Source organism: Anser cygnoides, chromosome 4 (genome assembly GCF_040182565.1).
Source record: "Anser cygnoides isolate HZ-2024a breed goose chromosome 4, Taihu_goose_T2T_genome, whole genome shotgun sequence".
Lineage (NCBI taxonomy): Eukaryota > Metazoa > Chordata > Aves > Anseriformes > Anatidae > Anser > Anser cygnoides.
Window position 1 is genome coordinate 63,330,811 of NC_089876.1, and position 24,574 is coordinate 63,355,384.

General features: G+C 34.1%; 1 protein-coding gene across 1 annotated transcript in view; it reads left to right on the forward strand.

Annotated features, from left to right (window-relative positions):
- SGCZ (sarcoglycan zeta) overlaps positions 1-24,574 on the forward strand; it is a 464,355-nt gene that overhangs the window by 400,719 nt on the left and 39,062 nt on the right. Inside the window, exon 7 of the mRNA XM_066996283.1 lies at positions 17,674-17,746. Coding sequence (XP_066852384.1) covers positions 17,674-17,746 — 73 coding nt within the window. The remainder of the gene's footprint in view (positions 1-17,673; positions 17,747-24,574) is intronic.

Sequence of the window (24,574 nt, forward strand, 5' to 3'; positions counted from 1 at the left end):
GAGGAGATATTATCAGTTATTAAAAGAAATCTGGACTATCATCTGTTTCATTCAAAAGTGCTGGCAGAATGTAGCCAACAGCTTCCCTAAGTTAGTGAAGAGACTATTTGCTCTGATCGAGTACAGGAATACAGGTCAATATTGATCAAAAGACTGATTCTAACTTCCCGATTGAATCTGTCTTCTGGTTAAACCTTTGACATCAAGCTTAAGGTATTGGATATTTGTTGCCAATCTAAGAATGAAGATTATTAGGGAAAACTTCCAATAGGTGTAATCATATCCCCAGTCATATTGCACATTCCCTGTTGAATGACTGTGCCAGAGTTCAGAGATGTAATTTACAGCAATTCCAGTTTTCATGGATCTGAATGGCATGATAACAGGCAAGTCTACATGGTCTATATAAGTGTTGGAGTCCAGTAGAAAATTGTCCCATTATTAGTAAACTGAGATAATTCTTAAACCAGACCAAACCAACTAATTTTGAAACAAACACTAAACATTCAGAAAAGTTTGATGAAGGAACTGGATATGAATTGGATTCAGATTTTGTAGTAAAATTCCAACTCTAAAAACCTGAGTTAAACTTGACACTTGCATGCCCTCAGGCTTTGGTAGATTTGAAAATGCACATTTAAATTAGAGCAGTCAGACCCATCTCTATTTTTAAAATATAGCTACTCACAGGAGGGAAAGGTGAATCATAAAGGAGCTCCTGCATTCTCACTTTCTTTTTTTGCCCTAAAATACTTTCTTGTGATTTATTACTGCCTGGAAAAAAAAAAAAAAAAAAAAAGGATTGTTGAACATAAGGGTCAGGCTGCAAAGCACTACAGGATTTAGGTTCAGCAAAAAGGGTATTTGGATTTGGAGACAATATAATAATGATAGTGCAGACCAAAAATACCTTGCTTTGTCCTGGAACAGTATTCTAGTTAAATGCTGGGAAGATGAGCTCATTTAAATTTCAATTTGTGAAGCTTTTGAAACAAGAGGAATGCTATTACATTTTAAGAAATATTGCTAGCATCTGACTTTTTCCAAAAAATACACAGTAGTTCCTCTTATTGTGCTTCATGTAATACATGTCAGAACTGCGCTTTGTTTTCTCTGAATTCTATGTGAAGCCACTATAGACTAGTGTTGTTGTGGTTTTTTTTTTTTGGGGGGGGGACGGGGGGGAGTGGGGAGGAAGGGGCTTATCTAAATGGCAAAATTTTTACCCAACATTCAGTATGACCTAATGTATTTAGTAGGCATAAATTGCATGGTGCAATTATATGAGGGTATGTCATAACAAATACTATACTTCCAAAACATGTGTCAATGAACTAAATTTAGGTAGAAAACAACTGAAAGAATAAATATAGAACTTTAAGTTGATTCTAAAACAAAGACATAAATATAGATTAATGGGAGTGTTTTGTTGTTGAATAAGCATATGTTTCTGCCTTCGAAGTTTAACTGTATTTTTTACCTTAAATGTTCAAAACATGATATACTACAGGGTGATCTTTGTCTGCTGTAACTTTTTCTCTCTTCTTTCTCTATATATGTACAAACAATGATTCCAATAAAATGAATAAATGAAAACTATATATATATATATACATTTTTCTGATAAGGAAAAGCTGGAAAGGGTGAATCGTTAGCAGCATAGTCTGTACTTTGTATTTCTGACTTTGGATATGACACATTGCATCATATTATTGAAGTATTCACAGGAAGGTACTATTTGAATCCATGGCAATCACAATTCGAAACAAAGCTTTACTCAGATGAGAAGTTAGCACTTTTCCACCAGTAACACTTTGGACTTCACTATTATCCATAGATATTTATAAAACAGGTATGCAGGCAGAGCTTTGAAAAATGTAGGTTCAAATTATTTTTGCTCTGCAATACATCTCAAAGCTTATTCATAGCAAATTCCTATAAGCTTGGAATAATTTCACTCATAGGAAGCCATTCCAGAAAAATAAAATCAAATCTCCTATAAAAATATGGCCTGAAGCCTTCAGCCTACATTGAGACTGTAAATTCCTGTCCTCGTTGTGGCTAGTGACAAGTTTACATTTCACAGTGTCTGACAGCATTAAATTCAGCACACCAAGGCACAAACATAATAAGCAATCATTTTGGCTATAGTAAAATATCATCAATGTATATAAGCCTTTGAATAAATATTAGAATTAAAAGTATATAACAACATGAGTTTGCACAAAGTGCAGAAAGTACTAAAGTGCATAAGTATGTATAAAGATTAAGCGTATACAGAATTATAGATAAAAGTGTACAAGGATTCAGAATGGGTAATGTAAATTCCAGAAAGAAGACTAGCAAAAATCAACATAAATAAATAAAAGTATATGTGATAGAAATCATCTCATAAAAGCAAAACTCTCAATATTTAAGCAGAAATGGATGCATCTAAAGAATGTATAACTGCTCTGAGGTTCAGAATGCACATGGATTTAGACGTCATGGGTAATGATGAAAGGGCAAAGAACATATGTGGTAACATTGACAAGCACACCAAAAAAAGATTATACAGGTGAAGCTTTTTTATAAATGGAAAAAAAAAAAAAAAGTCTAATGCACAGGATCTGGTGATAGCATTTTTGAATGCTTGGGGGCCTCTTGTCTGCTTTAACTACTGAAACGTCCATCTTTTAGGAAAAATTATAGGTAAAAATGCAGGCTATGTAAAAGATTTATGGATTATAAGGATGACACAGTCCTGAAAAAGTAATGTAAGAAGTGTACCTAATCCATGGGAAGGAAAATTGTGGTAGGGCAGCCACCATGTTATGAGAACATCCCCTCTTCGAAAGTTACAGGAAAACACAATGACAAAGAAAAATCAAATTGACTTCCGGTGGTCAGTTTTGAAATTGCAGAGAATTCGTAAGACTCACAGGAATGTGAGTCAAAAAAAGTTTGGATTTTGGAATCCAAAGATGAATCTTGGATGAATTTTGGATCACAAGATGAATTGAGAACATCATGTGATGCAAGAAAGTCAAATATCATGCTGGAGTGTATAAACAAGACTAAAGCCTGCAGATTTGCTTAATTCTACACTGGCAAGGTCCTATCCAAAGCATTTTGTCCAGTTTGGCATAACCATTGTTCAGTAAATAACTGGACAAAATCCAGAGCCATGAGATTGATCAGTTGTTGATGTTGCTGTTCAGCTTGAAGAAAAGAGTATCAAAGGGAATATGATAATAGTCTTGAGGCCTTGAGAATCAGCCTATTGAAAAACAAGGAATCCTCTCTATCTGTAAAAATAAAAGTCTTTTTAATGGAAAAAATAGTGAAACACTGGAGTAATTTAGCTGTAGAGAATGTAGAATTTCATCATTTTGTTCCACATAATTATGCCAACAGCTGTTGAGGATGAGATGGTTGTTCCTGATTTAGTTTTGAACTTAATGATCACAGCAAAGAATGAGCCTTAGAGGAGATCAGATTTTTATTATTATTTTTTTTATCTCCAGTAACAAACCAACTAATAAGAATTCAATAAAATTCCTTCTTTGTAAACTTAGCAGCAGTGTCCTACTCTTTGCAGCTATTACTAGCACACTTCTCACAAGTCTCTGCCTGTTTAAATCTTCTTTGTGTTAATTTTAAATGTTGCATGTAGTTCTACAATCCACATAGAATCTTTTAATTGTAAATAATTTTAAATGCTTCATATTATTTATTATCCCATTTTAATACATTATGACTAATGTTTTGGGCTTTGCTGAGGTCTTATTTATCAGAACAAACTAAAGGAATGCTACCTCCCACTTGAATTTATTCAGGAATTAAGAAAAGTTCCCTTGCATTAAAAACAGGAATATTTCTGTGGGATAATAATTTAAAGTTGATATATGGAGTGTACATATTATTTACTAACAATTTATAGAAAATGTGAAATTAGTAGATTATGTGAGCTTTTATTGTGAAACAGTGAGTGTTGCAGACAATTTAGCAAGGTCATTTAGGTTTCAGTAATGTCTAGAAGATGGCAGTATAGCAATACACTGCTCTTCTACCTACAACACTCATAGAAGAGTCAGAATTTTGGCAGAAATTTACACTAGAATAATTCTAACTAACACGTTAGTTTTATTTATACTCCTTAAGGTTTTTTATATTTCATAAAACATTTGGTATGAAAAAATCAAACTGGTAGTGTACAAAAAAAAGATCAGTATATGCATTTGCGCCCATCTCTACCCATTTCTCTCTCTGTTAATCATTCATGAAGTCTATAAATTACAAAGCGCTCATTTTAACTTTTGCATGTATTTTTGTCCAAACTAACTGTAATTTCCTTTATTCTATTTTGCAATGTAAAAGAAAAAGAATAGCAAATAATTTTATTAATTTCTTAAGATCACAGTATCACACAGTATCACAGATTTCTAGGTTGGAAGAGACCTCAAGATCATCGAGTCCAACCTCCGACCTAACACTAAGTACTCCACTAAACCATATCGCTAAGCTCTACATCTAAACGTCTTTTAAAGACCTCCAGGGATGGTGACTCCACCACCTCCCTGGGCAGCCCGTTCCAATGCTTAATAACCCTTTCGGTAAAGAAGTACTTCCTAACATCCAACCTAAAACTCCCCTGTCGCAACTTTCGCCCATTCCCCCTCGTCCTGTCACCAGGCACGTAGGAGAACAGACCAACCCCCACCTCTTTACAGCCTCCTTTAAGGTAACTGTAGAGAGCGATAAGGTCGCCCCTGAGCCCCCTCAAGATTTTCCTTGTCGTTAATTAGAGCAATACTGACGTCTCTTTGTAAATTCTTAGCAAGTCATAGCATAATGGGTTACTCTGAGAGAGCTGGGATAGCTCTACTGCTATAGAAGGAAGGTTATGTACTCTGCACCAAGGTCCAGCAAGTATTGTTTGTACAGCCAGTACCTACTTTCTTGGATTTCCTTGCTGCCTTTCAGCATATGAGACAGAGACAGGCTTTCAGTGACAGACACGAAGCTTACCAACTCCAATGTCTGCACCACTTCATCTAGGCTTAACGCTGTTGCTCTGCCTTGTTCCAATGAAGTCCTCCAGCGTTCCCATCCCACCCACAAATCTATTGACTATTTGACAAGTCTATTCAGTCTATCGTCTATTATCAGTCTACTGACAGCTTGACTATTTCTGTTACTTACAGCTTTATTTCTTTACTTTGTGAATGCTTTCATTTGTTAGAAGAGCTGTCATTAAGATGAACACAAGTCTTTCAGATAGAATAGAACTTCATTACCTACTACCATTACTATTCCAAACTCTTCCGTCAGCCAAACCAGGTTTTCACAGCAGGCACTGCTCCAGTGGCAAGCCTCCTCTTTCTGATTCCTGATCATCAGACAAGCATCTTAAGGTAAGCCTAAACAGTATACTGTACATGGTTACAAATAAGTTTTCCCCTTGCTTGAAGTCTAACGGCACCATCCAGCATATACGGTCTTGAAACTGGAAATTGCATTGGTGTTGCCCCTGAATGGAGTTTCCAGATCAGACCAAGCATCTTTCTTGGAGAACCCCTTTCAATTGCTTTAGACCTCAGCTGATCAGTTCTGTTAAGGAATTCATCTCTTTATTCTTCTTTCCTCCTTCTTATAATTTAATTCCTAGATTTGAGTGTTACCTGGTTATTTAGGCTGCGATAAGATGAACACAACAGTGACAATAATTTTATAGTCATGGGACAGATCTAAGAACCCCTGACAGCATAGCTTCTTTCTTTAAATGTATGAGCATTATGCGTATGTTTGTTTCGTTATTGGATAAGCTTAATCCTTGGAATTTAGTTGCCCATGCAAAACCTGTAATTAAAATACCAAGATGTATTTTACTGTACTCATTTTCAAAACATTGTGATAGCAAACATTCTTTTCAGTAAATTCATTCTATAGAAATTTTTTATCAAAGCAAATATAAAACTTCTCCATCCTTGCAAACCCCCATCAAGTGAAAGGAACCTGGAGCTTGACATCAGTTTAGAGCTTTCCTTTTAATTGTTTAGAAGCAAGAATGAGCCCTGAACAAATAAACTAAATTGACTCCTAAGTTCACCAAAGCTTTGTACTTAGACTGGACTCATCAGTTAAGTAGTCAGTATTTCTGCAGTCTTTTTTTTTTCTTTTTTTTTTTTTTTGTAGCAACTATGAATGACACAGGTTGTTATAAATTTTTCTCACTTATGGTATGTCATTTTAATTATCTCACTGATATAAGCACGTTTACCTTTTCCAGAACTCCATTGTCTATCCTTTGGATTTGAATCTGCAAGACCAATAGCAAAGCATTCTGACACTAGTCCTACAGTGCATGTGTGACAGAATTTTGGTCCTGTGAGTTGTACCACTGAAGCCAAAACACAACAAGGAACATTGAAAGACTGGAGTAATAAGTAGCCATTAGGATCTTGGATCATGGCTGAGATTTTATTGAGTCACTTGGTTTTCCTTCTGCAGTAATTATCATTCCCATTCTTTTTCCAAAAGGTTTTCTTTTTAAAATTGTAACTTCATATTGTACAACTGTGCATAACACACACACTCATGCACACACAAATGTCTTCCAGTTCTTCCAGACAGTCTTATTTCTTTACAAATTCCAAAATGTCATTTAGCTCGAGTGGAGACTTTTCCCTTAAGACTTTTCCCATCCTCGTTCTGAAACAATCTGATACATCAAGTGTGATAGAAGTGACAGGCAAGTACCGTTGCTTAGATCGCTTACAGTGTAACTAGAAATACTGCTCTTTTCATGTCCTTTTTCTGCATCACTTTCTGCAAAGAAAGTGTGTTATAGTTGTCAAAGGTCTAGATACAGTACATGTAAAGCTTTCAAAGTACCAGGATACCACATGCCAAGACACAAGATGTATCCAAGATCAACAAAGCAAAATACTAGTGGTAGCAGAAGGCTAGATTCACTTGAAAATTTCTTTCCCTAGTTTATGGTCAAAAGCATGAGTTGGAGTTGGTAGTTTCATCTGGAAGTCTTTTCTCATTAAACATCAAAGGGAAACACTTTTTCTTGAAATATTTATTTTCATATCAAGCAAACCAGCTGCATTATTTTTGCTATTTTTATCTTGCAGAATTACCAAATGATGGACGATTTTTTAAATGTATTTTTACACTCAGAGTGTGGAGTAGAGAAAACCCAGTAGATAAAGCATACTGTGCAGAAAGAATATTTATCAACGAGTTTGTTTCATGTTTGAGCTGTCAGGATTGTTTTCAGGCTTTTTATAGTTGCAGGTTTTTTTCTTCTCACTGTAATTCTTGGTCTTGCCTACCCAGTTTATATTTAGATTTAGGATGAAAGCTAAAAACCAATTAGAGCTTCTGAACTTAAACTTTTAATGATTTTTTTTTTCTTTATGACAGCAAAACTAAAAGTTTCTCAGAACAGTTTCATTATGGGAAAGTATTTATGTGAAAAAATAGTATAGAGGAGGAACTTTCAATACAAAACAAGGAAAGGGGCAGAGGGAGTACCCTGCTGAAAAGAAAAAAAAAATCAACAACACTATTTACTATGCTAAGATGTCTGAAGGGCAGAGTGAGAGTAAAGGACCGGGAAGATTGAATCTAAAGGAAATAAATTTATTTGGAAGGTTTAAGAATATAAGAACAGAGGTCTTTCCAAATGAGGATCTTATCAGTGAGAGCTGGAAGACTGGATTGCTAATCGTTATCGTTATAATAATTAACTGAATAATGCAGGAAAATAACTCTTAGACATGGTCTGAAGAACATGCAAATTAAGAAAGGATTTCTTTTTGTTTCTTAAACTATCTCTAACAGGGTCTTTGTTCATAGCTGGACATAGGAAATATGATATTTCTGTAATTTTAACTTAAAAAAGCTAAAGCAAAAAAAGTGATTTCAAGATAACTGTCAAACTGCCTGACGTTCTGTTCCCCAGACCTGACAGTCCTGGTGGTACCTGGTGTTCAGTATTCTCTTCTGAAAGCACCTGAATATAATGCAGCTTGGTTTCTAAGAGGACATGAACAACAGGTTTCTCTGGTAGCTGGCCACACAGATTTTTGATGCAGAAGTAAAGCCTTTCTGTGCTTTTTGCCAGATATTCCTTAGCAGCAAGGCAATTAAAAATGCTTAAGCCTTCTGGTGAATTTGTTTGGCTGTTTTGAGGTTTGCCGGGTAATCTGAATTGTTGTAATTGGATTCCTGATACCGCTCCTTGGTGACTGTTGAGACCAGCACTGACAAATTACTCTGTGACAAGTTCAGTCTAATCTTGAAATGCAGTGGTAGACCTAGCAGTAAGTTACTTCCATAAACCCTCTTCCCACAGCCTCTGTAAGGTACATGGTGACTCTCTTGTGGTTCTTGCCTGCAAAAGCGTTTGTGTCTTACTTTGAGAAAAGATGTTTATTTTGGCCAGCTTTAGCATAATGCAACAAGCTATAATGTCTTGTCCTTTACTTGCAGAAAGCATGCGGTCTTTCTAGTGATTAATAGAGATCATACATAGGCCCATGTTTGCTAACATGACTGTTGCTGGTATACAGTCATTGCAGTTAAGAGGTGAAATACATCTGCATCCATTTTGTTGCTAAATTAGAAGGTTTGCTTAACTGCTATGTGAACTTGAAGGTGAGAATATTCTTAAAAGACAAAAGTATTGTTGTGCATTCACCATCTCCCTCGTAGCTACAGAATTTCTATTTAAAATTGCAGTAAAGACATTTGCCATTTTGCACTGTAGGAATGCCATACTGTAATGTGCTATATTCAACTGAGTACTTTACTAGAGAGGAACCCAGATAATTAATAAAATGGGGGGGGGGAAGGCAGTTGTAATAGGCAATAAATAAGATAAGTAGTGGCAATATCAAATAGAAACTTCCTAACAACCTGACGTTATAGCTTCATTTTATTTCTCATATTCTCATATTTGGGGGGGGGGGGGGGGGGTGAAGATGACTTTCAGTAATTGGAGGTACTAACACTTTTGTTTCAATTTGGTTTAACAGGCACAAAATGCATTATATAAATGTATGTCCATTTCAGCATTATCAAAATGTGTGAGGTTTCTTCTCATGTTTTATTTTTTTCATGAATTCAAAAATATTTAAACGCATTTCTACAGTGACTTTTTAATGCATATTATATACTTGTATATGATAGACTTTTTCTGTGTGTGTTAGTGCCCTCTAGAGGGTAAACAAATGCATTTATCTGAATATTTGATTATAATTTATCAATGGCATCCTAATTGCTATACAGTAAAAATGATATAATAGATCTATTTTAAAAATCTCAATAATAGTCCTACTGTTTTGTGGTTTCCTTTTGCATAAATGAAACCCAAGTAAATTGTAAGAATGCAGCAGTAATTATCACATAATCATAACAATTCTTCATTATGCTGCAGCGATGGTAGAGAACAGAAGCAAATGCATATTATTGCAAGTAACCTTTTTTGAAAATGTTCTTCCTCAGCACATTTTCTATATTCTTGTATCAAATCTTTGTCACAAGTAGAAAACTGGTGATGTTGTACTCACACTCACATTCTGCAACGTAGATTCCAAAATCTTGAGATTGGGTTTTTGAAATCCCAGTATAGAACATAAACCTCACCTGTTAGTAGGTAGTGCTAATATTTCATAAAAGCAGAATTATCATGGAAGGTAGAAACACTGAGAAATACAGAAATCTTACAGATACTGGGATCATATCATTTAAGTATTTGACATTTTGATATCTGCTGTCTTTGAAATTCTGTTAACTTCTAACAGGAAGGCAGACAGGAAATAGAATATGGAATTCACATTCCAGCTTTTAGTAACACCATGTACCAATATCATCAGAGCCTACCTTGGCAATCAGTTCTAGGTCCTCAGACAAAAAAGCAGCAGATATTTGTGATCTCACCATAAAGTCTAGATGCAGATCTAATTGCCACATGGAAATCCAGGTTGTGTCCTTTCCCAGATAAATAGGCTAAGATGAGTTGTCCACACAGTAAAAATGCCCTTGTATCTGAAAAAGCATTGATTTATGACTTGGGATATTCCATCTGTCAGCTTCACAGGTGTTGATCAGGTTCTTTTCATATGTGTCTCTTTTCATATTTCCTAAAGAGATTATTGATATATATATTTGACAAAGCCAATAATCAAAATACTAAAAATGTGAAGTCAGTACAGCTCTGTAATCCATCTACCTGAAAACAAAGATCGTTTTACATCTTGAATTTTCTCTAATAGCTATATTACTTTGAAACACTGAAACTCTCTATCTTGAAATTAGGTTTTCCTTCAGGTTAAACTAAGAATTTCAAATTTGCTTTGCAGATCTTAAGAGCTTCCAGAAATAGCACCATTTCTCTCTGCAAACTGAGAGAAGATAGACACCAGACAAAACTTTCTAGTTCAAAAGTTCCATGACAAAATGCCAAAAGTGAAAACAGTCATGATCATTGGCACATACACTGACATAATGCACATAATTTTTCTGGAGTAGAAAATGGTGATAAAACAATCACCTGAAAGGTTGTTGTCATTTTGTGCACTTTTTGCATGCAAAGAGATAAGAAAGGATGGAGGCAGGCAAAGTCTGGGAACACAGAATAAACTCATAAGTTTGGTAATATTTTTTCACCCAGTTAAAATTATTGAATATCTGAGATATAATCTTACATATCCTGAAATCAGAAAAAAAAAACAGTGATTATGCAAGATAAGAATTACATTTAAAAAATTAAAACAGATTATTCACAATCCTTGCATGTAAGTATCTATAACTCTAAACATTGGAGGAGGTAAGCTTGCTCCTGTAATAGAAAGTATGATATCCAAACAAGCTGAAAATTACATGTCCCTACAAAACAACCAAATTTAGGCTTTGAAGTTCTTAAAACAATTTCTAATCCTTTATCCAACAGCTGGGAGTTTTGCAGTTAATTTTGAGTGTTTAATAAAATCATAATTATTTTTTATTACAAAATTGGTTATATAATTGCAGATATATGTGCCGTCCTAACATAAATTTGTGGTGACTTCAAAATTCATTAAGCGCATCTTCAACTTGTCTTGAATACCATATATGGCATAAAGCAGTTGCCACTAAAATAGAATCATAGAATCACAGAATCATTAAGGTTGGAAAAGACCTCCCAGATCATCTGGTCCAACCATCCCCCTACAACCAATGTCAGCCACTAAACCATGTCCCTAGGTGTCAAGTCCAACCTTTCCTTAAACACGCTATATATCTGTATAAGCACCCTATCAATCAGTTCTAACACTAAGGGTGACTTGGATGACTTCTGATATAGTTAAAGTGAGATTTCCAACCAAGCTTTTCCAATGTAGATATAATTCAGGTGTCTCAATTGATGATCGACTGTTAAAAGCAAAAGCTTAATTAGGTTGGGAAAAATGGTGCTCTAGTCTCAGTTCAGTATCAGTAGTTAACTAAACCTTAGAGATACCATTTTCTCATTTTTGGCTATAGGCAAAATATAAATCATTTCTACTCCTAAGTTAGGCAACTAGTGAGATGTTTAGAATTAGCACAGGAACTCCTGATAAATTCCTCTGAGCTTCGTACTTTTCAAAATCAAACCATTTAATTATGGAATATCTAACTGAAGGGCAAATATCCTTTCCTTTTGTAAAAACCTAATCATAAAATTATTTTCTTTTAGACCTTTTTGAATCAAATTGTGTAAACATTCCTGGCTGGGTTATATAGGTGAGCACCAAAACATCAGAGAACTTTCAAGTTCAAAGTGGGAGATTATCACTGGTTGCTTTTGAAACTAGGTGAGAAATAGTGTTCTTATTTTCACATTTTCCCCTGTGAGATTCCCAAGTTTTTCCACAGCATTCTGTACAAATGCAAGACACTTGTAGTAAAAAATAATATGAAATGATAAGGTAATTCAGTTAGTCTTGAAGTTTAAGCCTTCATTTTGTACTTGGGAGATGCAAGTTCATGTCCCATTCTTTCACATCCTAGCTGAGTACCCTGGTTATCAAGCTACTGACTGTTCGATTGTCCTCTCTTTCATTGAATCATTATTTTTCATCAAGGAAACAGCTATTCTAATTTGTAACTGAATTACGTACTCATTATAGTATAAGTCTGGGTTTTCCAAATCCTAGGGTTGTCTTCTAAAACCAAGCGGAAATACAGTCTCCCTTTTTGATCTATTAATTACAAAAATAATACAATTAAAATTCAATTTTTGAGTGTTGACAAGGACATTTTCTACTCTGTTTCCCACTATTGTGAACCCTGAATTATCTACACCATTTTACAAGAAGAAAAAAAAAATAATAATACAGACTGTCATTGATATTTAGGAAATAATGTTGTTTTGTTGTTTTGTTATATTTTTTTAGCAGTTATTTGCTGTGAAATTTAAATGTAAGGCTTAAATCTATTCATATATATATATGTATATAGCTTTTGTCGCTTTTCAGGGGGACTGTATCAATTCAAGCAGAAAATTGTTGTTAATCATTTTTATTTTCATATTTATCTCTGATTTGTACTCTATGGGAAAAAAGTCAATGTCGTGAAAATTATTATTTTTTAAAACTTGTTATTTGTAAAACCCTTATGTTTTTCAATTTCATTTCAGTTTTGAAGAAATAGTTTTAATTTTAATTCTCAGCAGTTTTATTTTATAATGACTTTTTTTAATCCAAGAAGTAGTATTTAGAATATTCATATGCAATTATTAATTTAATTATGTTACTCCTATGATCAGTTCAAATTTTTGTTTTCAAATTGATTCACTTTTTCAGCATAGTAAACTATGCAAAACATAGATTTTGGATATGAACCTATAAGCAAGTAAATGTTTGAGTTAACAAATACATAGGCATAATCCAGTTTTATTTGCTTTGCAACATCTACCTAGGAGGAGTCTTAACTGTACACCATTATTAAACAGTGTATCAAATGTTTGTACTCTATGCAAGTTACCATAACTTGAGAAAATAAATACTGTTTGTTGCAACTTTTCAAGTATTTACTGGAGTTTGGATTTGCTTTGATCAAAATTTATTACACTGAAGATACAGAATTTTAATTTATCAAGGAAGTCAGTCACATTTCTTACCAAAATGAAAGGCTTAGCACAAGTCTTTACTCTAGTAATGTTGCCATGTAAAAAATACGCATCAAACATTTGTCATGTTCAAGGTCTTTGAGTAATGAATCTAAATCGTTCATTTCAGAAATTACTTTTAAATAATGACTTATCTCTGAAGCCTTCAATGCTCATGTTTTACTCTACATATGAACAGCTGCATCTAGTCGAGACATACTACAGCTTCCTGCCTGTATTATAACTCCTATGTGGCCATATCAATACCATAAATTCAAATTTTAGCCTTAGTCAGTTTTGCTGCTGAGAGACTCTGCAAGATTGAAATCCCAACAATCAGGCCAATCGTGTTTCCACAAAATAACAAAACTTCTTTCATTTTAGTTCTGTATTCCTCCCTAGGAAAAATCCAGTTTCATCATGCTTTTTTAATACAAGTATCTAGCTAAATTACATTTCCAACCCCCCCCTTTTTTTTTTTTTTAATTAAAAGCCTTGAAGAGCTGCACAATCAATGTGTGGTCCAGAAGCTGCATTACGACTCCTTTAGGTCTCTAATCTGCCCAAGATAATTTATAATAACTGAGCTTTTAATAAATAAGTATTTTCTGTGGTCTTTCTATGATCATTGATATGTCTAGACAAATACCTCTGTGTTTTTTTTGTCTGGCAGTGGTCAACCTTTCCAAGGTCTTAGTGTTGAACAGTGGCTAGCTAATCCCACAAAGACACTTTTAGCTATATGCACATGGTGAAAGAATTAAGTACTGAGGGTTTTTTAATAGGAATTAAACTCTTAGAATAAAAAGTCTATGTTTTCAAGGTCTCTGCAGCGGTAAAGCAATCTTGAGTAATTACTCATATTTCTCTGTGAAATCTTTGGATGCTTTAACTTAATAATGAATTTACAATGAGTAAAATGGCAAGCCTCAAAAATGATAAAAAATTTACAAATTCTTCTTTAAACACTAACTCAGAGGACAAATTGGCATTACAGCCTAATACTTTCATAATCGTAGTACTTCATCATATTGTTACTTGACATTTCTAAAAAGCCTAGGGAAAGATCAAGGCAATAAGATTCAACTGTGCCTGTGATGCTGCAGTGCTACATAATTTGTGCACATCAAAATGCTACGCAAATCCATTGTTGGTGCATTTGAGGTGATTTTCTTGCAAGAAGAATGTGAGTGGGATAATGCTAATATATGGTTGATTTTTCTCAGCAAAATTATTTATTAGTTTTTGATTCTTGGCTTATCAACTCTTTAGCTTGTATTGTTTTTGCAATATGCTCGGGTGCTGGTCATTTTATTCCAGTCAGTTATTAAGTCACTAAAAAGTACCATTGTTTTTCTGTGAGCTAACTCATAAATCAAGAGATCATTTGCTTGTTAGATAAATGACAAAATTTCCTCAGCATGCACATATGTAACTGAATATAATCCAGTACCAAGTATCAACATTGTGTTTCCATTGATTTTATGAAACTCAAAATTTCCCAAAGGCTGAATTTCAGTAACCAGTAAATGGAGCAGAAATGAGTAGTTTACATTGGTCTCTCTGAATTCTGAATATACATGTAGTTTCAGTTTTGGTGGAAATATGTGACTATTGCTTGGGCTGAAAGGATTACTTTGATCTGCTTTGTGTCAAAAAAAGTGCATTTTAGATGTCTGGTGTTTGTAAATCTGCTATGCATAAATAGGTTTCTCTATAAATACACTTCTGGCCTTTTTGCCTGACTGATGTTACTTCCTGAGATTTATCCAGCAAACTCTATAGAGACTGTTGTTCTTTGACCAAGACTTTGTCTTCACGGATGCTTCTTCCTTAGTGAAGTCTTTACTTATCTCATTCTTTTCCACTGGAAGCTGGAGGTGGGAGTAATTTTATTCAGTTACACTTACACTTTTGATTTTACATCCTTTACACGTACTCACTGCCCTTGCTATTTTATTTCCTCTGAAAGGTTCACTTTCTATAGCTATCCATTCTAACTCATGTTCCTTTGAATTCAGTTCCCTAACTACTTCCTTTTGAGCTGTACTTGAAAGGGCTTGAAGGTTCAAGTCTTTTTTCTTTTCTTTTTTTTTTTTCTTTGTCTCTGTCTAGAATTCCAGTCATCTCAAAGTAGGTCTTGGTTATGATTCTGTAGGTCAGGGACTACAATTATTACATCTTTGTCTTATTTCTGTAAAAAATAAACATTTTAATATTGAAAGTGATTAAATACCTGCAATACATATCTTTCATTAAAAAATCATGCTATTCATTTAGAATCCTGATTTTTATTGTTATATATATATTATGCACAAAAAAAGTTTTTCTGGCACCATTTCCTAAGCAGTACAGAACATGATCTAACTTCTCATCAAAGCAATACATGGTTGCTATATAATAAATTAAAAAATAAATAATACCTTCCTGTAGCTTCTCTTCTATTTTGTATTTTTAAACAATGCTTAACAAGCTTACGTCTCCCTTTTTCTATGTAGTTTCTTTCCATTTTTTTTGATCCTGTTACTTTACTGCTTGAAACATGTCAGTAAATTCTGTTTGGTTGATCTTTCTCACTTTTCTTGCTAAATATGAGAGAATCATATATGCCTGCTTTTCTTCCAGTGTAAAGTAAAAGGGAGATGTTCTTCCTTGTTATTTTTTTGATAGCATATTTTTTGAGCATAAAGTGTTTACCACAAAAGCTGTTATACCTGCAGTTTTGGGTGTGTGGAGAAAAAAACATACATCTTCAAGTAGCAAAAGAAACACATGTGGTTTGGTTTGAATTTTAATCATATTTTATTTAACTATATCAGATTAACTCTGCCTGCTTAGATTTTCAGTCTGTTTGAACAAGATAGTCTTTCTGTCCAAATTTCAGTTTTGTAAGGGAGAAAACATCCTCTAATTTTTTTAAGAAAGGCTGCTGAAAATAGGAGATGTTAACACTGGCTTAGAACCAGCTGTCATTTATCTTCTATTATCAGTCTTTCCCTAATATTATCTTTGGCACTTCTGATTGATTTAATGTCTGACCCATCACTATAGTAATGTTTTATGCATCTTTGCATTAATTCTGCTCTTCCAAACATTACAGCTGTGGTCTTCTCATAAGATTGATATTCTGCGCAGTTTTTTGCATCTTCATATCCCATTTCCACCTTCAAAAATACAAAGAACCCTTGGACTTGAAAATATTTAAATCTGCTGATTATAGAGATGAATGTGATCTGCAAGTACCCTCTGATGCACAGTATTCAGGTCCACTGGGATTTTTTGCATGCCATTATGGATGGGGGTAAGATTTCAGTTTGGAGTAACAGAAATTAAGGCTATACAGTCATGCTACTCCTATCCCTTCAAGGTAGCAGAACTGCAAGGGAACATCAGGTTTAAAAAGCAGATTCTACACAGCACCTCTGTGAATACTTTTAGGTGTAAAGATGTGCTTCTTTTTCCTGCCTGTGGTTCTCCATAACATTTGAATGCCTAACAGCAGAGGTAGACTATTGCTGTCCATAAAATGGAAATTGATATAAATGACTGTTATGTGTTCAGTCTTTGTGTCTGAGAGATGAGAGAAATACTGATTTTATAGTGCTGTTCCCTATGTGTCAGTTTCTTGAGTATTCTATTATTTTAACAAAAAACTTGCTGTAATCATATGTATACTATTTTTTTTTCTCTTTAAAAAATCATTACATTTAAAAATGAATTGTGTGGAAATATGCCTTTTTTTCAAATAACTTCAGTGAATATTTCTCAGAGCCCTAAATTTTTCATCAAAAAGTATTTTTTTCAATGAAAAGTCTCAGTTATTAAACTACAAATGTGAACTTTTCATATGCAGCTTGGGTCTGGTTATAGAAATTAAAAGTCAATAGAGAATAAGTTCAGTCTTAGGAAATAGGAACCCATTTTTCTCTGTTCGGATTTTGAGTGCCCAGTAGGTGGTACTCATCCCCTACCAGCATACACACTAAAAAAGGACATTCCAAATAAGTCTCTTTGAAAAGCATTGTTGTCAAAGGGCTGATGGAAGGAGGCTCAGGAACTCTTGGAGATTTAGGCTAGCAACTTCATATGGAAGACTGATATTTCAAAACTTTTGGAAGCTTGAGATCTCAATTTAAGTAATCAAAATGACCATCAGTCAAAATGAGTAGGTACTTTTAAAATGTGGTTTTGTTTGTGTATTTTTTTTTCAAATAAAATTATGATATTCTTTTTCTTATCAGAAAAGCAATCCATCTGCAGTGTTAAAATGAGTGTTCAAGCAAGTCAGCACTGAAAAGTTTGGTTATATAAATGTTTTCAGATATTTATGTGAGATTTACCTACTGATAAGCGGTAGTCTAATGTCTCAAGTGATCTGTCCAGATTTTGACATAGAAGTGCTAGCATAAATATGAAAAAACACTGATAGGCATTAACAAAGGACTCAATCTGATATTTTACCCTAAAAATGTCAATTTGTGATCATATATTTCAATGTGTTTTTATTTTTCAAAGTAATTTTACTGTATTTTATTTATGTATTTTAGGCACGGAAGGGGCAGTGTTTGGGCACTCTGTGGAGACACCCCATATCAGAGCAGAACCTTCCCAAGACCTCAAGTAGGTGTTCTTCAAAGAATTGTTTTAAAATCAAGTATTCTCAAAGTGAATTAAGTCTTGATTAAAAGCAAATAGTAGATATCACTGTCTGCTTAATGACTCTTACATATCCAAACCACGGGTAAACTCCAATTTGTTCTAACTAGTCAAAAAAAAACTATAAACGTCTATCACACAGTGTAGAATACATTACTTCTTGGAAAGACTCGCTTCCTGTAGCAGAATACTTGAGAAATATACTTTCACCAGTGTTCAGAATAGGAACATATGGAACATTTTTAGGATTAATTGACTACAGCACTGTTTAATTGCATCTGATGCAGATTTTGTTTTCCTATGAGCTGTTATTGAATATATATATATATATATAAACATTTTTTTTAAGTGGTGTTTCTGGGTTGTTGGTTTTTGAATACTCCATGCATACACTTCAAAATTTCATTATCAAGTGAGTCTACCTTTGCAAATGTAAAAAAATACAGAGTTTGTTGTCCGTATTCACAAAAGTAGAGGAATAAATAAATAGTAACATATCAAGTCTTAAACTTACTAGATTTTGTAGACCAAGAAAGATACAATTTAGAAAAATATACAGTGAAAGCTTTTTCTTGTAGCGCTTGCATGTGCCTCAGTAAATACTGATCTGTAGTCTACATGGATGGATAATTAGTATATATGACTATCACAGAAAATCAAAGGTCTTCTCTTGTGTTTCTCTCACCAGAAGTGTGCTGTATCTGCCTAGCATTGTTTACAGTGAATTGCTGCAGGAAAATATTGCTTAAATGTCCTTCCTGATATTTGCAAAGGTATTTAAGATAATAGACCAGTAAGGATTATTGCAGAAATCATGTGCAGGAAGTTGTCCATGCAAACAAAATTTTCGAGAGGCCCAAAACTTTGAGAAAGAGGCTGGAACTTGTCTCACTTAAAAGAATGTGGAGACCATTCTTTGTCTAATTATTTCTAATATTTAAATAATGGTATAAAAATGCAAAAGTATGGTAAAACAGATTAGCCTGTGTCTTCAGGATTGACTTCACTAGTGTTAAAATCACCTCATGTTGCTTGTGCAACTTATATTTCAGACGTTCACCTCTCCTGTCTTTTGGCTTTATTCATTACCATGATGCCCATTGCTGCTGAATGTTTTCCAGCTCCACCATTCCGTCAGCTCATTTTTCCAAGGAGGACTTACTTAATGAGAATTCTACTGAATCTTCATTCAGCTTTCTGCCTTCTCACTAATAATGAACTCATTAAAAATTTTTTATTAAAAAAAAAAAAAGATGAAACAACAACCCTTATGTTTGGTCAAGCAGCATTAGCTTATGTGTAAGTGATTTTATTCTTACTATATTTCATCTATATTGTATTCTAGAAGTTTTTATACATAAGTGCTGCTATGTGTTTGGATTTGGTGATGCTCCTTTTTTAAAATTCTCAACTTTTTATCTTTAAAATTGATGACATCTACTGCTAGGACATAAATTTCTTGGCTTTGGCATGAATCTTTCTAGAAGGTAACCTGCAGTCATTTTATGTAACTTTAAAGAACTGTAAATAATAGCACCTTTCTTTGATTGTTTCTGACCGTAAAATGCACTTAGGCACTCAGACCATATATAACCCTATGAAAATTCCAGTTCTTACTTCAAATGATAAAAAAAAAAGTGTGTTTTTTTTTAAGGTTCAAGCCTTGCATTAATTTTACGTCAAAATAAAATGGCGGTTTTGCTAATTTTAAACATGTTATCAGCAAGCAATAATTTACCATTAAATTGATTGCTGAATATGCTGAAACTAACCTGTCATCAACCTAAATATGACATATCCCAGAGGTCTACCACTATCACAGAAACAAAAAAATGTCAGGGTCCATGTTCTGGCCTATGGCCCAGCTAATACAAGAACATTGATATTGTAAAATTATTTTTTCCTCTAAAACAGAATAGTTGTGTCTTAAATACTGAGTGGGAATGGTCTTTGACTCATGCGACCCTCTGAAGGGAGCCGGCAAATTGTTTGGGAGAGTCATAACTGACTCACAATTGATAAACAAAAAAAAAAAATAAAACACCTAGATGATTGATTTGCAGTGTTCTGGCCCAGGTCCTGCACTGTTTAATATTTTAATATAATCTTAGTCAAAATGTCCAGTAGTTCATATTGGCAGTCATAAAATTCTGTAGAGCTTTTTTTCCCAAATGCAACATTTCCTGAGCTTGGGACTTTTGAAGTTAATGGAGACTTGGGAGAGAAGAGAGTTTGCTGAGCTTTAAAATTATTTTTTTCAGTAGGCACAGATGTAGGCACAGTTTGATAGCAAGATGCAGTGCATGAATGCAAATATATTAGGCTCATGTGAATAGTTGTATACAGGTCAGAAAGACAAAATAATTTAATTTGGTTCATTAAAATACAAAAAAATCCTTAGTTTTTCATATCAGTATATGTATTTGCAGTCAAGCAATAAATGAGTATGTTTAAATAACAGCCATTTTTATAAAATAAATTTATTTTTAAATAAGCATTATATAAAATATTTTATAATATATATATATTAATCAGAAAAAAAAAAGATGTTGGAAAATAGTCATATGTAAAACAATTTACTGCTGAATTTAAAAAGTGGAATTTTGACCACCTTGATTATTAAGAATAAAACTGAAGTATAAAATTTGGACAAAGACACACACAAGTTTCATAGTGGTTGAGGTGAAAGCCCTGGAATTTTAGGCCAATCTGTTCTGGACAGGGAGCCAGAAAGAAAAAGATTCTTATTACCTTCAAATTTCTACAGCTCTACCTCTCCTATCCCTCCTTGTTCTATACCTAGAATTTGAGGTCTTCAGAGAACCATTTGAAATATTTTGTATTAGAAATACCTTGTGTAAAAAGGTAATCTATGTACTCAGCCACTTTGGTCATAACTTTCTCCTATCTTACATTTCCAAATAATAACTAGCAAGATTTTACTTTCAGAAAATGTTTTATACAATCCTTTGTGAAAGCTGGTAAGCCCTTTTGTATCAAAACCTAAAACATAATTAAATCTGACCTTCATTAGGTGGGATAAGCAGCATAAGAGAATAATGCCTTAGAATCAGGAAAATGAATTATATCTTAATAATTTAATCTTCATATTTCTCTTGCTAACTTTTCTCACAAGAACACTGTTAGGAAAACTAAACTGTCAATATGATAGGTCCCCAAATATTGGTTTTAGGCTTATAGTACATTAAAACATGGTGCAGTAATAGGTAATATCTATGCACAAAAGAGTCAGGCAGTAGTTAAACGCTGATAGCTTTGCCCTGAATAACCTCCTTAATAAGGGGGTAAATTACTTTGTTGTTGTTCTCTGGGGATAACTGCTAGAACAAATTTAATAGTTTTTCTTCTCTTCTCTGTCAAGCCTCTGATACCATTGACTATCAGCTAATCCTGCAAGCTAATGCTGGGCATAATGAAGTGGAAATTGACCAAGCAGCAAGGAAGCACCCAAGCTACTAGGATCCTATTTTAGGACAAGAACTGAAAACACACAGATCTTGAACCAGGGGTCTGTTTCAGTTGCCTGATGATTTGTAAGGGTCCTCTTTTTTTTTTTTTTTTTGCCATTTTAGGGGTAGTTTACTAATAGGACAAAGTATCGGTTCTGTAAAAACCGGAAGCCGGAGAATACATCAGAAAGGAATTTTGACAATAAATTGAGAGCAGGCTGAGAGTAACAAAAGAACAGGGTCTCTGCTCATCTATTTTACCCAGAAATCAAATAATAAATCAAACTTTTTCAAAAGAAAAGATGAAGTACTGTGAAAAAGCCAAACTTTATTCCTACGTTATTTTTAAGGACGTCAGGTTCTAGCTACTTTCTCAATATTTGTTTTTAATAATTACTACGTATGTTTTCAGATTTTGTGTTTGGTGTTCAAATAGTTATTTCAGTGTTTGGGCATGTGTATTGCAGAAATATACATTTGCTTATTTGTAAACAGCAGTTGCCTAGCTGTTGAAAACATACATTTTTTTCACGTACATGTTCATACAAAAATAGAGGTGGTTGTAGTACCAATTTAAAAATTGACAGAATATAAACTTATTTATATATATATATTTATATGCTTTTATATTTAGGTATAAAACCCAAAATATATTGAATAAAAAGCAAGAAATCAAGTAAGTAAAAGGTTCTAATTACTATGCAGACAGAATAGGCTCTTAAACCAGAAGAATAATTTGCTTTAGTGTTCAGTGAGGATGATTATATTTGACATAGGAGAGGGGAAAAGGCTCTAATGGAAACTGGAATATGAAGCAAGAAAGTATTGCTGTCATTATAGATAGCAAAATTCATTGAGTTTCATGTGATTAATATAGAATGCTGGATAATCTCTATCCCTTATTTTTGCATGAACTAGACATGAAAATAAGGTCAAGTAGCCAAAATTTATTAAGTTTTCAAATTGGAAAATAGTTACTGTGGGACTGATGGATTAGTAAGGTTAGCACTTGTAGTGAAATGGATGGAAAAAATAGGCTAAAAGAGTAATCTAGAAGGTTAGACCTTTTAGACTCACTAGTATGCAATGCTTTTTAATATTATTTTGAAGGATTCTTTAAAGAGAAGAATTAATAACAGCTTGAACATAAGTAAAAATTGGGGGGAAATATAAGGTGGGTAGGTTGTGCCAATCCAAAGAAATATTTTTCCCTTGATAAGCTATCTTTGTGCAAACATAAATTAGGTAAATCATCCTACCACATTCTAAGTAAAGAATTTAATATAGTGCCATATCTAATTAGAAATAAAAAGACAAGACAGAGAAGAGCACATTTAAAGAAATTTTAAGTGGTATATAATAGGGATGTATTGTTCAAATCCTTCCTTCAGCCTGGTGGGAGATTTCAAGGATGGTTTCTTCAGGAGTGATCTTATTTCCAAATTTAATTAACTGTCTTTTTGCTAAAAGGAGCTACATAGACAAGCACTGACAAGGAGCACTGACAGTCAGAAGATCTTGAGCACTAGGATAAGAATACAATGAAACTCAACAGTATGATTGTGAGTATTAGATGCGGTATTAGATAGAAATACCCATTCTACCTCTCACATGCAGGAGTTTCTGAAATAGCCTTTCAAAAGGAACTAAAATTCTTTATTATCAGCAACTGGATTGTGTTTGCTTTATGATTATGCCATGCCATGGTTGCAGGGACACACAGATAGGCTCTGAGCATAGCTGTCTTGGGGCTAACAGTGTTGTGAGCATAAAAATAATATGCTATGAATCCTATCTCAAAACCCATATAAAGCTTGGAGCAACAGGAAGTATTCGCTCAGTGCTGAATTAACGAGCAACAAGGCAACTTTACAGTCTGGAGATCAGCATGAAGGCAGCTGAGGATTTCCATTTACAGCTCAGATCTGACAGTCGCTGTGGCCAGCAGAGACACCTGAAGTCTCAAAGCTCTCAGCTCCCAGGAGGCTCGTTGCATTTAGAGTTGCCCCAGGGCTGTTTTACCACTTGCAGGCCCAAGCTGCCATCATGTGTTCAGGAAACTCTAGTTCCATGTCGTTCCAGCCTAGGACTAGTAACGAAAGCACATGCTTTGTTCAAGTATTAGTTTTCAGAGATATGCCAAGTAGAAGTGTTGTACTAATTTTTAAATGGAAATGGAACAATGGTCATTAATGTCAAGGGGCTGATGCTAGTAAGGCCAGAACTTGTTTCTGAAATGGTCTGGACTCCGTACCAGATGCTATCTTGCCCCACCATACCTGCATACTCTTGCATACCTTGTGGCAGTTCTTCTGATTTGATAAACTACTTCTATTCCATAAACCTTGTACTATACATCATTAAGGCCAAGTACTGCTGCTGTACCAGCAATAATATTTTCATTTCCTGTCTTCCTTATGATTTTAAGTGAATAGGCTTACTATTGCAATAATAAAAAGGGCTATTTATATTTTTTCATTTGGGCAAAATTTCATTTCCTTAGTCTTTTCTTATAATATTTTTTTCACCAGAGACTTTTTCACTCTATTTGTTTTTTTTCTCCTTCCCAACAGTATCTCCATTCTTCATGCCACTCTTTAGCCACTTTCCCCAAAACCAAAATTTCTTAATTTTGTTGTCTTTCCTCTGTCCTCATCTCCCTGATAATTTATGAATCAGCTAAGTAGTTTTCTCTGTATTTGAGGTAAAGGCAAAAGTCTCAAAGATCCTAAATTCCTAAGTGATTTCTTCAAATCAGCACCTAACTAAAGGAGAGATGCTAACATGCTTTAATAAGAAAAATCAGCTGATATTATCCACTATTTCCTGCTGCCAGTTTGTGCATTTGTATACACAGGGCTCCAGACTGCCCTTAACCTCTGACATTTCTTGCTTCATGGTCAGGTCATGGTCATGGTACACAGAGCAGTAATGTGGATGTAGGTGCAGACAGTATGGTTTGAGTTCTTGTCCATATTAGAGCGAGACAAAGGATCAGAAGATCATACAGGCTGGTTATGAGAAAAGGGAGGTCCTGAGAATGAGGAACTGTGTGGTGGATAGTTACAGGGGCTACAATTTATAAGACTGTAAGTTCTGCAAACAGCTCCTATTGCCTATATCCATAATCATACAGAGGACTTCAGAGGTAGACTAAGCTGTAGAGAAGAATTAAGGATTTTTTCTTATCCTGCAGGCTTCATTCTATCTTTGGTTGTATTGGAAGACAGAATTCACTGCCAAAAAGAAAGAAAAAAGCTATTTGCCTTCATAGTGTAAAACATCTAGTCTATTTTGAATAGTTGAAACTAAAAGTAATCTC